General features: G+C 41.4%; 2 protein-coding genes across 3 annotated transcripts in view; both read right to left on the bottom strand.

Moving 5' to 3' along the window:
• Positions 1–12,668, bottom strand: part of LOC120457203 (chaoptin) — a 38,271-nt gene extending 25,603 nt beyond the window's left edge. For both annotated transcript variants that reach the window (XM_039644572.1, XM_039644580.1), the window contains exon 1: positions 12,260–12,668. The gene's annotated coding sequence lies outside the window, so the exon portion shown is untranslated. The remainder of the gene's footprint in view (positions 1–12,259) is intronic.
• Positions 12,669–13,748: 1,080 nt separating this feature from the next.
• Positions 13,749–14,268, bottom strand: LOC120457184. The gene is made up of 3 exons (XM_039644516.1): positions 14,150–14,268; positions 13,929–14,090; positions 13,749–13,872 (listed from the first exon to the last, which is right to left on the bottom strand). Exons 1-3 carry the CDS (start codon positions 14,175–14,177, stop codon positions 13,814–13,816), a joined length of 249 nt encoding a protein of 82 aa, XP_039500450.1. The 5' UTR covers positions 14,178–14,268; the 3' UTR covers positions 13,749–13,813.
• Positions 14,269–14,504: the final 236 nt, after the last annotated feature.

Genomic DNA, 14,504 nt, shown 5'->3' with positions numbered 1-14,504 from the left:
CTATAATAACAAAATTAATAGAATCTTCCATACAAATGTCGACTCAAACATCTCAAGCTAAAATAATAAGTGGTTATCATCATATTAAATTAGTCACCAATACAATAAATGAGGAAACTATAACATTATTTAGTAAATAACTCTTTGTCCTGTGCAAATTACACATGCGGACTATGCAATTTATTTAGGAATAAGTACACACGTTGAGCATGCGGTTTGCTTTGGAGGTGCCCAGTCTTTCCAGTGTGTTACGTTGAGGGGCGCTTTCCTGATTAAATGCGTAAATTTAATTGCCTGGACTGCGACACGTGGCGTATAATTAATGACGTGAGTCATAAGGACTCGAAACTCAGCTGAAGACAGCAAAGTAAGAGGGAGGGAGCGAGACAACTCGAACCGAACAGCATCTGAATAAGTCATAGGGTTTTTGGCTTTTCAATACGGCAGGCAGGAAGTTGGGATAAAGGGTCGGCCAACATCCGAAGGACACAAATAAGCCATATCATTCGCATTTCGTGTATTGACTGGCAGTTAACATGGCTTCGCAAAAAGTTTGCAACGACTTGTGCAATTGTCCTCCGTGCATACCTAAGTCCCCCCAACTAAAGTACAATTGCAACTGTCATACGCACGCATTCCCCGGCGGCAAGGGGCAAGTTGCTGGCAGAAATCGAGGTGGAGAGTCCTCTCCGCACATATATGTATATATGTTTTGCCATACGTATATACTATATGCATTTGGCAACAATTTATAAGGGCAATACGTGCAGGGCATATGCCCGGGTTAGGTTAGACTTCCTGTCGAGGACATCTATGCGAGGTCCACGCGTGTGCATACCAATGTCCCGACCAAGAAGACCCAAGGCAACGTCGACCAGTCCAGGACATGGCCATGCAATCCGGGCAATCGCAGCAAACATTTCAGGAACGAGTAGCAAGGAGGAGGAGCTTCCAGTAAACAAGGCTGGCATGGAGAACGGAAGGAAACTAGTGGCAACGGATAGCTTCGGGCCAGGAGCAGTAGATACCCTAGGTCTCCTTGTACACCTTACCAAAATTTGTTGCAAAGCCATTAAAAAGTACCTTTAAGTTCTTCGTGCCATTTTTTGATTTCTTAAATATACTTGTTTGATTTCGTTGATATGGAAACAATTATCACCACTTCTTATCATGAATTACAAAAGAGATAGTAATAAGTCATTTTACGATTCAAGACTCTAGAAAACATAGATCTGAACAGAAAATTGGAATTTAAAGCCCCTAGTACAGGAAAGGGTATCGAAAGAAGGAGGAAGCGAAGCCTGAAACTTATGTCGGAGGTGGTCCCTGAATTCAGCTTGAAGTTTTTCGAATTGCTCGCACTGCGCCGTCATGTCGTTCGCCCTTCTAGCCCGGTTTACCCTTCGGCTACGGTATTACCAATTCGATAATAAATATTGCAAGCTAGACAATAAAAGAAGAAGAAAGAGCATATATTTGTATGTATGTGTATTGTGTATGTCTGCGTATTGAAAACGAATTCAACAAGAAAACGAGAAAGTTGCTTGCACAAAACGAGCGAAAAACAAATTAAATTCGGTTTGTCGTTCTCATTTTTTGCCGCACTCCGAGTTTTCCCTCTGCAACACAAATTTTTTTAGCAATTACGTGGCGTGGAGAGGGGCATTTGGGGTGGCGGGGGATTTTGCGAAGGCTGCACGAAGTCAACGATTTGCATAAGTTGGGCGTGGCATTGCTGGGACGTTGTCGCATTGATTACAAGCGTGAAAATGAATTTCGATTATGCGATGAAGGCAAGGACGAGGGTTCGCTGACAATGTTTTCGTTGCTTTTTGCCAGGACTCATTGTCAGTCGCCTGGCGCCGCAAGGTATGCTGTGATTTCAGCACGGAATAAGGGACTGCAGTCGACTGGTCGGTCGATCGGTGGCTTCACAGCTGTGATAAGGTTAAATTCGCTTGGCTAGCGCAGCCAGATGTAATTTGTGCAATGCATACGGAAATGTAATCACAGGCAGTGCTGAAATCTAGCACACACAATTTTCCACCGACAAATATCTGAGAGAAGCCTGGAAAAAAAATACATGTACCACTACAGTTTGCAATCCAAGGCCAATCATCAAATTTGCTTCATTTATCTAGCCACTTTATTGCAAACCTAGAACATATTTTTGCATCCTAGTCAACAAGTAATATTATTTCATACAATTTCTTGATTCATTGGCAGCCTTTGAGTAACGTTATTCTGTGGGCAAACATGTAAACACAAAATAAATAAGAGCTGAAGTAAAAGCATATTTTAATATTCGTATACACAGTTACAGTTTGGTAATTATGTAAAAGTAATGACAAAGGACTTTGAAAATATGTACTTCCGAAATTATAATACAAGGAAAGTTTGTAAGTGACTTAATTTATAAAGACTTTCAAATATCTATCTGACCTAGTTAATACACAGCTACAAATATCTACAGATCTTTACGCATTTTTATATTTATATATACAGGGTATAAAAGATGAGCAGCAATATTCATTTTCCATTCGTTACTCGCGAATCCACTTATGGTTTTTCTTCTCCGGTATTTTTTATTTTTTGATCTATTCTTGTTCCCACTGGATTCGGAGTCGCATTGAAAAATGTACTTTTTATGCTTCATTACGTGGCATCTTCCTGTTGTCAGTTTTTCTTTGCATTTCGTTTAACATTTGTCACTTTTATAGCCGCATGTGTGTGCGTCTGTCAGTCCGAGTGAGTGTGCGAGTATGTGTATGTGCCCTGGAAAATGCCTCGCAGCTGCCCATCCTCATTTGGAATGCTTTTTCTTTCGTTTTCCTTTTCTTTCCTTTTTAACGCCGTTGTGTCGCTCTAGTTGTTGCTATTGCTGTTGATTTTGTTGCCTTCGTTTCATCAACAGCTGCTTCTTCACTTCAAAAAATTACTTACAAATTGTGTACAAATCCTAATCATTTCCATAATCTTACCTGAATGCATCGAAATTTCGACTTAAGTATGAAATCACACAAACGCAATTTAACAGTTCAAATAATTGTTTTACGAATATACAATAAGTTTAAGAGATTATATCTAGGTTATGTGTTCTTACTAAGGATTTCCATTTTGATTTAAGATTAAACTGTAAAATTCACAAACAACTCATATTTATATGGAGTGGATCTTTTTGTTTCTTTTTTTTCTGAGTGGTTCTAGCAAACAGAGAATCCCCAAACACTTGGCCCAGCCTCTTTACAACTTGATTTAAGGTTCAGTGGATATGGCGCCATGCCGTTCTGCCCTCGCCTCCACCAACTCCTCTTGCCATCCCAAGTGTTTGTCTCCTGACAAATGTCATGTTCAAATTGCAGACTGAACTTTTGACTTTTGACAACGACAGAGAATCAACGACGCGATTCCTTGATAGATATGAAGTGGATTTTCCCAGGAGTCAAGGTCGATCATAAGCGAGGACTCGCAATGAAGGCACAAATGTATATAGCTGACTTTCCTAAAGAAGTTATACTTGAAACAGTTATTGGATCCTAAGCCAAATACATTATCTACAAACATAATTATTTAAATGTTCATTAATCTTCAACATAATCCTTTATTGCACATATTAAAACAAGTATTTGTAGCCAATTGGCTGCGCAGCCATATTTTACTGTATTTATCAATTAATTTTATAGCTTAGCAGCTTTTTAATGTGTGTAATCCACTGTCATTATAATAACTACCCACTAATGATATGCCGACAACAAATCTCTGGAACGAAATATAAAACCATTCTCCGATGCAACATAAAATCAACATCAAAGCTATAGAAGCATGTCCGTAAATGATTAATTTTGAAAAAGAATGTTAAGGAAATCTTTTGGTATATAATTATTACTGTTATTACACCCTTTGCTGAATTAATTGACTCGTCATTTTGGGGGTAACAACTCGATTGCCTCGTCCATTTACGTGTCACACTTGGTCCATTTATTTCGATAAATACATTGATCTATCACCAGATGTTCCGGAAGCAAAGCCCTCGGCATAATAGCTTCATTACATTAGCGTGTTAAGCTACTTAACATGGTGAAGTTCCAACGTAACCTGTGTTCCGCCGCAGGAAGATTGAACTGGCCTAATGCCCGGGTAGATTGAAGGGGCGTGCCACATTAGAACTGATTGAATTAATCAGCCTCATTATTTTGCTACTATTTGGGGATTTAATGCATTTGCAAGCCATGTTTCAATTAGGCCACAGCCAAGGACTTTGACTCCCAGCTGCATAAATTGTCGACTCGGAACGAATCGATTGGTATTGAATTGAATGGCACGGCTTGGAAAGGAATGTTTAATGTAAATGTATAAAGAAAAGAACTTCAAGCCTGAATACGGGAATTTATGTGGCTACGTGCAGGGCATTTGCCAGTTGAAAGAAGATGTCTCACCGCCCATTTGCCAAACGGACGCCTCAGAAGGAAACCCTGCGATTGGGAGTAGGCATATTTAATGACACAAGGAGGAGTCGGCATAGACCATTATCGGAATTGGTTATCCGTAACAAAAGCTAAGGTAAACAATTCTAACAGCAAACAAATGTGTAAACAATCGAAAAAGCTAACAAAACATTTCTCTTTTTTAGAAAACAAATACTTAAGCGATATTTCGTATATTTAAGCAAACAGCTTGAATTATTGAATTATTGTTTGGTAGTTTAGTCAAAAAGTTTTCATTTCATATTTCGAATGAATAACCGAGGATTACCATTCAAACGATGATGATGATTTCGCAATCAATGTCCCAAAATGTCCCGCGGCCCCGACAGGTGACAAGCTTCGGCACACACAGAGCTCAACACTCACATTCACTTCTTTTTGTGGATATATGTATCTACAAGATACTTGGCACAATGAGGAAGAAAACAGAAGAAGATATATTACGTACATCAGGCATCCTTACTTATCCCACACACGAATATTGTATTATTTTCAATAAGCAGGCGACATATTGATAACAAAGCTTTGAAATATATACAAGCGTGCCTTCCTCTCCTCACTCAGCCCCACTCAGACTCAGCTGCCCCGCTTTCTCGATCCTTGATTTCAATAGCTGGAAAATATTGAACACACGTCCCCTTACCCCGAAACCCCGAAACATTTTTTTTCCCCGTCCACACAAAAGGAGATGACAGGACGAGGTAGCATCGAAGCGCAAAGTATTTTGTGCCAAAAAAGGAAAGAGAAATATTGTATGGTCATGTCATTGTATAGCTTATAAATGTATGCAGCGATGTGGGGATTAGACTACTGCTGGAAGTTGGAATTCTATTATATTCTCCACTCCTGGGCTGTGGGCTGTGATGATGCCAGAATGATGATATGAGTGCAATGACAGTAGAACCGCAAAACCAACAGAGTCGGAATGAAAACTGCTGAGAATGGTAGTAGAATGGTAGTAGAAAGAAAGTGAAAAGCATTTAAAAATGGCAGACAGCAAAAGCAAAAGATGCAAATGAGAATCGGTTTATGCCTTCTGTTCCTGCCTCCCATGCCTCCCATGCCTCCCCTGCACCCTCTGGATCAGCTGCTTCTCCCACACTCGAAAGTTAACATACATCCCTGCAAGACCACAGTCCTCCACTCAGAGTCAGTCAATCACTCCTGCTTCGATTACAGCAGAAGGAGTGACATTTTTAGTTGCACCAACACAGCAGAAAAAACCCGCAAAATGAATGAAAAGCCAAGATGGGAGAGGGCCCAGTCCCCGACTACACCCCCCTTTTTCATATGGCGTCTGCTGCTGTCACATAATCCTCTTTTCAATAAGATTTAAATTTGCATTTGACACATATTGGACGAGGGCAGCCGAAGACGAGGGCACCGACAACAGCCCAATCCTGTTCAACAAACCAACGAACGACGGTGTCGACAACACCTCACAGAACTCAGAAACCTCTGCGAATAGGAAACTATATGCATATATCTGCACATAAATATTTCTTTAGGTACCTGTGTGTGCGTAAAAATATCTTTGCAACAGACTGACGCTGCGAGGATAGCATGATCCCAACATGCGAAACTCAAAAAATTGCTGAATTGATAAGCTCAAACATATTATCGTAAGCCCATTTTTTCATATTTGGGATAAAGGTTCCTGACACTTTTTTTCGGCCAATAATCAATCTTGGCCAATTGGTTTGCCGAAAATTCGGCATTCAACAACAATCATTCTTGCAATTCTTATTCCAAAATTCATTACAGAATTTCACCCGTGTGATGAAGAAATAAATCAATGCAATTTATTTTAGTTTACACTGTCGGAAGGGGATTAAATCGATTTTAACATTAAAATCCATTGACCATTTATTGAATTCAATAATATTTACGTATCTCGTCGAACGATAGAATGTGAGATGATTTCCAGCCTGCTTTGGTTCATACACAAATATTGACTGCACCTGCCAGCAAAGCATAAGCATATCTTAAATATTCCGCACTTTTCAGCCACCACCCACTTAGCCAACCGAGCGCATTAACATAGGCTCCACAACAGCACATATATTTAACCTCGGCACATGCATACCAGAGGAGAATGCAGTGGCATTGCCTCGTAGAAGAAGGGCGTGGGCGTGGGCATGGGCTTCCAGGGAGGGGGGGGGGGGGGGGGGGAGCGGATTCGTGGGGACAGGTGACAGCTGAGGAGGAGGAAAAAGGGGACGACGTTAGAGGTGAAAATAGAGCAAAAGCTAGTTTACAATAGAGGAAACTGCGCGTCATTAGCATAGCTAAGGGAATTGTTTTAGTTGGTTTCATTTCGTTTGGTGCGCTGCAGCGCATGGTTTGAATGGTTTCGATGGTTTGGACCCGCTGAATGAATGGGTGTGGCATTGCGGGGTTCTGGGGTAGATGGTGGCCAACATGGCTGACATGTTATGTGATTTGATTTGGATGTCCCCTCAACACCGCCGTTTCTGTGCAAGCCTGCAAGTGTTCGTTGGCAAATGGGGGTAAGTACGTTTTGGTTTGGAAACCTCATTAGTTTGACATTCCAATATGTCAGATTGTGGCTACTGGACACTGGCTACTGCGGCAAAACCAATAAAAGAGCGCCAGCGAATTCCGGGAGGGGTTGCTGGCATCAAAGCAAACGTTTGATGTTACTGAGATGTAACTCATTTATGAAGCCTGGATATCAAGTTGACTTTTTTAATCAAATCTGAAAAATGAAATCACTCCGTTCTTGTGTATATGTATGTAATTATTATTTTATATCTTCGACATATTTGACAAATGTTCATCTAATCAAAACAAATCTTTTCTATTCAAGTGCAAAATATACCATTCTCTCTCTTTTTAATGATAATACTAATCCGCCATTAGGTCCTGTTACCCAACGACTCACAACCATTTCCATTGCCCAACATAGATATCATCGTATTATCATCCTCCACTTACGCTCTATCTAATTGCATCTAATCTAGCATTTCAATTCCTGTTGCCGTTCTCTGTCACAAAGCTGCCAGCTCCTCAATGGCCAGACACCCACTTACTCCATCCGACATATGCTCATTCATTTATCATAGTCGCCATGGCGATTGTGTTGGAAACCCCTTCGGGTTCGGCAGCATCCATGGCTCGCTTCATTAAAAAGTAAGCCCTTTTAAATTGGCCCCGTGCCCACTCATCTAGCTCCTAGCTCGCCAAGCCATTCCATTCCATTCCGCTTGCCAAGAACCATCCGGCCAACAACCAATTGACATTCATAGAAAGCAACGAGACTGCGTTCTTTTCTCCTTTCCACTCCGGTTTCCACTACTGGTGGTTACTGGTTATTCCCCTCCAAATTCCATTTTTTTTCTTTTTTTCGGATCCTTCTCAAATCGTTTTGGCCTGTTCATCTTTTTCATCTGACTACCAGTGTGTGTGTGTGTGGGTGTGTGTGTGTGTGTGTGGGACTGTGTGTGTTTGCCTTTCAATTTGCTGACTGCTGCGTGTGTGCCCAGTTAGAGAAACATAATCGGGCAATACTTTTCCAGCTATTTGCGTGGCAAATATTTTTGCGGAGCCCGGAGAAGAAACCCAACGAACCATCGAAGCGAAGGCAGCAACAAAATTGTCAAAGGGTTCGGATTTTCGATGCGCGTCCTGTTTTTTGGTTTAGTTTCCGGCTCTGGTGCTCCCGGCTTTGGGCCTGTTTGTCATCAGCTCCATATCTCAGGGCCAATTTACATTTACGAGCCGACAGCCAAGCAGGCAACCAACCGGGCAGCCGTCAAATATGTTAAATAACGAACTATTTTGCATTTTTATTTTATTCTTTTTCGCCCTGCTGATATCGAACTCGGAAAAGTGCGTTGTGGTTTCCAAGCGAGGAATGCCTTGAACGTCGAGAATTTGTGTGCGGCTTTCAATGAGGAATGTGTGAGAGCCTCTGCCACTGCGTCTGTTTCTGCTTTTGTGTCTGCCTTTGGTATATGTACGAATGTATGTCCTCCTCCCTGCTCTGTTTACACAACCATGTCAATTTAAATCTATGTCAAAACATACGACTTAGTTGAGGTTTATTTATGTCGGTCTGCCCTTCCTCCGCCACACCACGCCGCCCTTACAATTCAATAAAAAAATGAGGCAGAAAAACATTCGGAAAGCGGTATTTTCCACTTTTTTATTTGCATTTCCGAGTCACGTAAATGGATCTTCGGCACTATCTGGATAATATTCGATTTCCACACGCTCCCCGTTTGAAAGCCCTTCGCATTGGGCCAATACCTTTTAAATTGGTTTGCCTGACAACGCCTCGCTCAATAAATATCTAATTTCCGCAGTATGTGTGCTCATACAATGTGTTCGGTTCGAACTTCGAATTAAAGTGGGAAATGCTCATTTTATTTAGCCACCCACTAAGTGGGGGCGTGGCCGAGCTTAAGCCCATCAAGCGTATGATTAGCGTCAATCAGTGAAATCGTGGACGTTTAATTAAAAATCAATCAGTTGCTGTGACATAAATCCGAATGGTTCGATAAACAGTTTATATAGCCAACTTTTACTAAACGTAGGAAAACCTGGCTTTTAGCCTAAACAATTTTCTGGGGGTTGATACATTGAAAATTTTGTAGTGGACATCAATCATTTTGTTGCTCGGCCTGGGCAAAGTTTCGTGTTAATCAGGAGAACACCCATAGCATGATAGATTGACTCCGTATTTTGTGTGACTAGGGTGAGGTCTTAGTAATTAGGGGTCTGGGTTCGATTGGAAATTGTAGACGTCAAAAAATTGTTCGTTGTTTGACTTTGAACCTTAACTTTCTAGGCTAGAGCGCTTTTTCTGGAAAAATTGTTGTCCTTTCAGAACTATTTAAGTTATATCACGCACGACAGCCAAAGTATTAATAAAATAGTTTCTAATGAATACTAGAAATTTAAATCAGCCGAGTCCGGTGGGTGTTAAAAAAAGGAGTCTTTCTGGGACACCGATTATAATGGGCAGAGATATAAAATGAAACAAGATAGAACAAGATTAGCTCGCCTATCTTATACTCAGTGTTATAGTCAGTGGGGCATTCATCTAAACAATCTAGGCGTCTCTAGACTATGCATGCTCTATATCATTAATATCATATAATATATTTCTAGCCTTTATAGTTTCAGAGATCGCGAAACTTATACGGACAGAAATACGGACAGACAAAAATTAGAACAGACACTTTATAGGGTAAAAAACGGATTCTTCTTATATTACTGTAACGTACTTTTCTACGCACCTTGTATACCCCTTTACTCTAAATGTAAATTCTATTATTAAGTACACGCATGTACATTTTTTAAAGCATTAAAAGTTTATGTGCAACAATTTGATTTATTAATCTTATTATATTTTATTGAAAAAATCAGCACAAAACTTCATAAAGTCAATCATCCAAAGTGCCGTAAGGCTACCAAATAATTTAATCGACGGCATGATATGGATATTTTGTTTCTGTGAACCGGGTGTGCATTATAATGAGTTGATTAAGAGCTAGAGTAAACTTTCGATCCTGGCTAGACTCTGGTCAAGGAAAATTAACTTGTAATGCGAAGAGTGGGGGACTGAAATGAACTCAGTTTATGATTGCCTTCACGCCTGTCTGGTCATTAACCTAGGCACAACTTTGCCCCGAAAAACACATTTGCGGTCCCCGCTCTTGCTTTTTGTTTTCTTTTTTTATTTTTGCATTTTTAGTAGTCCACAAATAAAATTTTTTTTGTTTGTTTATCCATGATGAGGGTTGGACAGAGATTGCTGGGTTGGGGGAAAATGTAAGGACAGAGGTCCTAAAGCATAAACAGATCAATAAAACAAGGCGAAGAAGAAAAGCCGACAGGACGACAGCCGCAAAACTAGCTGAGGAATTCACCCAAAAGAGGCCAAGAAACAACAGCGTCAACTGGCGCAGTTCCCATGCAAATTTCTCCAGACTTATATATCTGCAACACCCCCTCAGAGACCCCAAAACCCCATAGAACAGAGCCCACAGAACCCAGAGGCACTCCGAGGACGACACCCTCCACGCCATTAACCGTTGCCCGTCCATTTGTTTGTACAAATAATGTGTAAGCAGGCATATTTTTGTCAACGAGGCTAATTTCTGTCACAGATTTACGTGACAATAGCCCAGGCAAGAAGCGAGAGCCCAGAAACGCTGGGAAAGCCAAAGAAATCCGCATCAACACGCATACTCGGAATAAAAACACAACAATTACAAAACAGGTTTCATCCAAAGGAATGGGTTGGTGGGTGGTTTTGGACAAGTCTGGCAGTTTTTGGTCGAAATATTTTCGTTTCTTCTGCTGTCAGCGAGGTTGCTGATTCGTCGTCGTCGTTTTGCGGGCAGTTCGTAAAAGTCATAAAAAGAAATATACCAAGCAGGCGACAAAAAAAAGTAGGCCCAAAACAAAACTGAGCCGTGAAGAACCAACGTCGAAAAAAACTGGGTTAGCTTGGGTACTCCCTCGAACTTTCCCCATCTTTCCCCACCTCCGTGCCATTGTTGCTCCTCGTTGTTTTTTTTTTTTTTTGTAGCACCTATGCACCGCTTTTGCTCTTTCTGAACGATGCGCCCTGCTCCTGTCCGTCTTTGTTATTGTTGTCCAAGAAACTCAATGTGTGACACATATGCAGTCGCCACTCCTCACGCCCACTCACCTACTCTGCCACTCCTACTGCAATTCAGCTCGTTCCACTTTTTTCCATCATCTTAAAGACTATAAACACTGATCCACTGATCCTTCCTTCAAACAATCCTCTTTTTATAATATGAACGTAAATTTCATTCGTATCTATACACAACCATAAACTTCCTTAAGTTCTGATAATTATCATATACATATTGACATATTAATGTGCTATGATGATATGTATCAAGGCGATACAGCTTTCCCATACAGATATTTTCATTATTTTTTGGAACTGGATGTGGACCCCTCACTCCCTCGCCAATTTGATTTGAAATTGCTACAGCCCGCATATCTGTTAATATATTTTATTTGTGAAGTCTACAGAAAATGAGTCTTAGCTCTTATCTTAGATGTTTGTCAAATGACTGTTAGTTTATCAATAGCATTCAATAAAACCAACTACTATCATTGCAAATCGATGGCACCCAACATTGGAGGGTCAAATTAAAACTTTTACAAAGTCCAATCTGATCCATGGCCAAATCGAAATTTCATCCAATCCCCGGGACTGCAATCCAAACACCCCGAGACATTTTCCCGATGCCTCAACTGATCTGTGGACACGCCAGCGAGGCAGCAGGATGCACTGACCTGGCCATCAGAATCGGTGATTGACGCTGATATGTTTGCCACATTTAATTGGGAGAGTGGGTGGCGGTGGGTCACCACTACACCCACCCACCCATCCGTCTACCACCCCCCGTCGAGGTTGTTTATTGGCTGACAAGTGCTGCACATCCGGGCTGCGTTTGCGGAAATGAGCAAATGACTAATGACTGACCAGAGCGAAGGCCCCCAAGGCGACGAGTGACCCTTGCCCACTCTGTTTCTGTTTCGCTGCTTCTGTGGCTCTGCTTCTGTTTCTTGTTTACTGTGCGCTTCAATTAAAGCATCTTGCAGGAAATTGAACTTTTAGTCAAGTGCCTGCTCGAGTGGGTGGCTGGGAGTGGGTGATGCTTCTGAAGGTGGAGGTGGATGTGGGAGGTAAGAGAGTGGGTGGTTCTTCAAGACAGCGACGGGGTCGGCGACGGCGACTTGCTCATCAATCTGTTACGTACTTGACTTGTGGGTGGGTTCGTGGGTAGGCGGCTGTTCAGGGCTTGAAAAGCGTATCCGTATCCAGTTGTTGCATGTGCCTAGGTTACTTTTCTCTCGTTCGTTTGCTTTTTCTGCTTTCTTGCCACTTGAGTTTTGATTACTGATCACTTCACTTCGCAATCACCGCTTGATTACTTTTGATTCATAAGCACTGCCGGATCTCTCGACCGATTCGATCTCTGGTTAATGCTTCGTGGCTCTCGAAGCCTATCTATTTGTGGTCACCATTTCGCGGCACCATTTTATCTAGCCGGCTAGAGGTACGAGATGTTGCCGTTACACCAGCAACATCACAGTACGGGCTGCCACTGATGCAAGAACGATACTCGGCGATGCTCACGCGCCAAATTACCAACGTGCACTGACACATCCGTGCCACATTATGCGCATTTTATGGCACATTGGCGACCTCGACACTCGCTTCGTTTTTAGATCACCCGACGGCGAGGCATGCAACACGGAAATTGTTGTCCTAGGCGCAACAGACCCACAACCGAAGACCGTCACGACCCAAGTAGCTGGAGAGAGTACAAAAGCCCGAAGACCCCCGATTAGCGGAGCATCTGGGCATGCGCCGTGCCTGAGCCGGAATTAATGTGCCATCTGGCAATGCCCCGTCATCAGGCGGAGTATTCAATGAAATTCTAAACTGGACGTCGACTTGATGGGGGCAAAGACGAAGATGGATGTACAAAAGGTGGATGGGGGGACGGACCGGCCAGATTCAAGTTCAGGTCGCCCTTTGACCGCAAAATTCCGGCTGGCAGCTAATAAACTCCAGAAGGAGCCAAATTTGTTGTTCGAATTTATTGTGGAACATTCTTTCAAACTAACCCACAACTAAGACTGATAAATGGCCAAGAATACTGGCCATTTGCAAGTTCCTGCCAGTTTTTCGAGCACTCAGTTAACCCCAAAAGTTTTATATGCCTCATCTAGGTGCGGCCCATTTCGGACCTCTTACCCAGCACCCAGCACAGCTTCTTCTGCTGTTTTTAATCTACGATATTAGCCGTTAGTGATGTTTTAATTAATTTTTAAGGTGCACCCAAACTGGCTAAGATCCGGAAAGCACAGAAATGGTTAAAGATATAGAAGGAGGCTTTAAGATGCAGAAAGAGGGCAGAGAACTCGGGATGAAGCCAAAACCGCATGCTAAGATATGATGGCAGACGCCAAGTAGGATGAATAAATGGCTTGGATGCAAAGTTTAAATTTTTCATAGTTGGGTGGCTCGGTTTGGTTAGATTCGTTTGGGGCTTGAGTGGCAAAGTAAAATCTACCTCGTCTTTGTCTTCTTGAGGTTTCCATCGGTCAAACTAAGTAGCAAATGGACGTTAAGCACTGGCAGTAAATTGTTGCATTCCTACGAAATTTCGTTATGGTTAAGAATTATACTCTCTAAGAACACCTGATGAACAAAACAGCAAAAAATTAGACAAAACTAAATTGTTTAACTATCAATTTCTTAAAAGAAAAATATTTAATTATTACTGCAATAGCAAACACTTTGTTTAGTTTTTACACATTTTAACGCCCGACTCACAGAACCCAGAAACGGTTTTTACGAACTCTAAAAATATTTAAAAGAATATAAAATCAGGAAAACCCTTCAAACAGAAAGCTCACTGGCAAGATTTTTCTTCTTTCGTCGGCAATTTTCGTTTTCCAGATCACAAGCACTAGTTCCCTCAAAGAAACATTTTCCATCAAAGTTGCAGGTGGGCAAGATGCATTTTCCGCAAGGCTTTTTGCAGTTTTGTCCCCATCCAAAGCCGACTAGCATATAAGCTGTTCGATTAACAATAGGAATAAAAAAAATATGTAAAATGTCGAAATCTTTAGCTTACCCAGAATAACTAAAAATTGCCATTTCATAATGGCAGCTGGCTATTGAAACTGAATTTATTAGCTCCAAGTACATTGAGTGTAACATGAAATTGGTTAAGGTTTAATGCATTTAAAAAGCATTACAATCCAATTAAAACTTGGCAATACGAGTATAACATTATAGATGGTTTTATATTTGGTATGGTACTTATAAAACAACTAAATTGTATTATTTGATTATTTTACTAACTCCAGTCAGAAAAAAATTGTATCTCTGTATTTTCCAATCTGGCGTTCTGGAAGTCCACTTGATTGACTCATTGGAGCTTGGGAAGTCGCTCCTCATACTATACCTTGTTTTAGGGTTAACAAAAA

This window comes from Drosophila santomea, chromosome 2L (genome assembly GCF_016746245.2).
Source record: "Drosophila santomea strain STO CAGO 1482 chromosome 2L, Prin_Dsan_1.1, whole genome shotgun sequence".
NCBI lineage: Eukaryota > Metazoa > Arthropoda > Insecta > Diptera > Drosophilidae > Drosophila > Drosophila santomea.
The sequence above is the reverse complement of the archived record's forward strand: the minus strand, read 5'-3'. Positions and strand labels throughout refer to the sequence as shown.

Excerpts from the sequence above, each read along its gene's own strand:
- LOC120457184 (XM_039644516.1), bottom strand. The coding sequence starts at position 14,177 with ATGAAATGGCAATTTTTAGTTATTCTGG. Across the intron at positions 14,091-14,149 it reads GCAATTTTTAGTTATTCTGG|CTTATATGCTAGTCGGCTTT; the intron begins GTAAGCTAAAGA and ends TTAATCGAACAG. Across the intron at positions 13,873-13,928 it reads AAAGAAGAAAAATCTTGCCA|AGTTCGTAAAAACCGTTTCT; the intron begins GTGAGCTTTCTG and ends AAATATTTTTAG.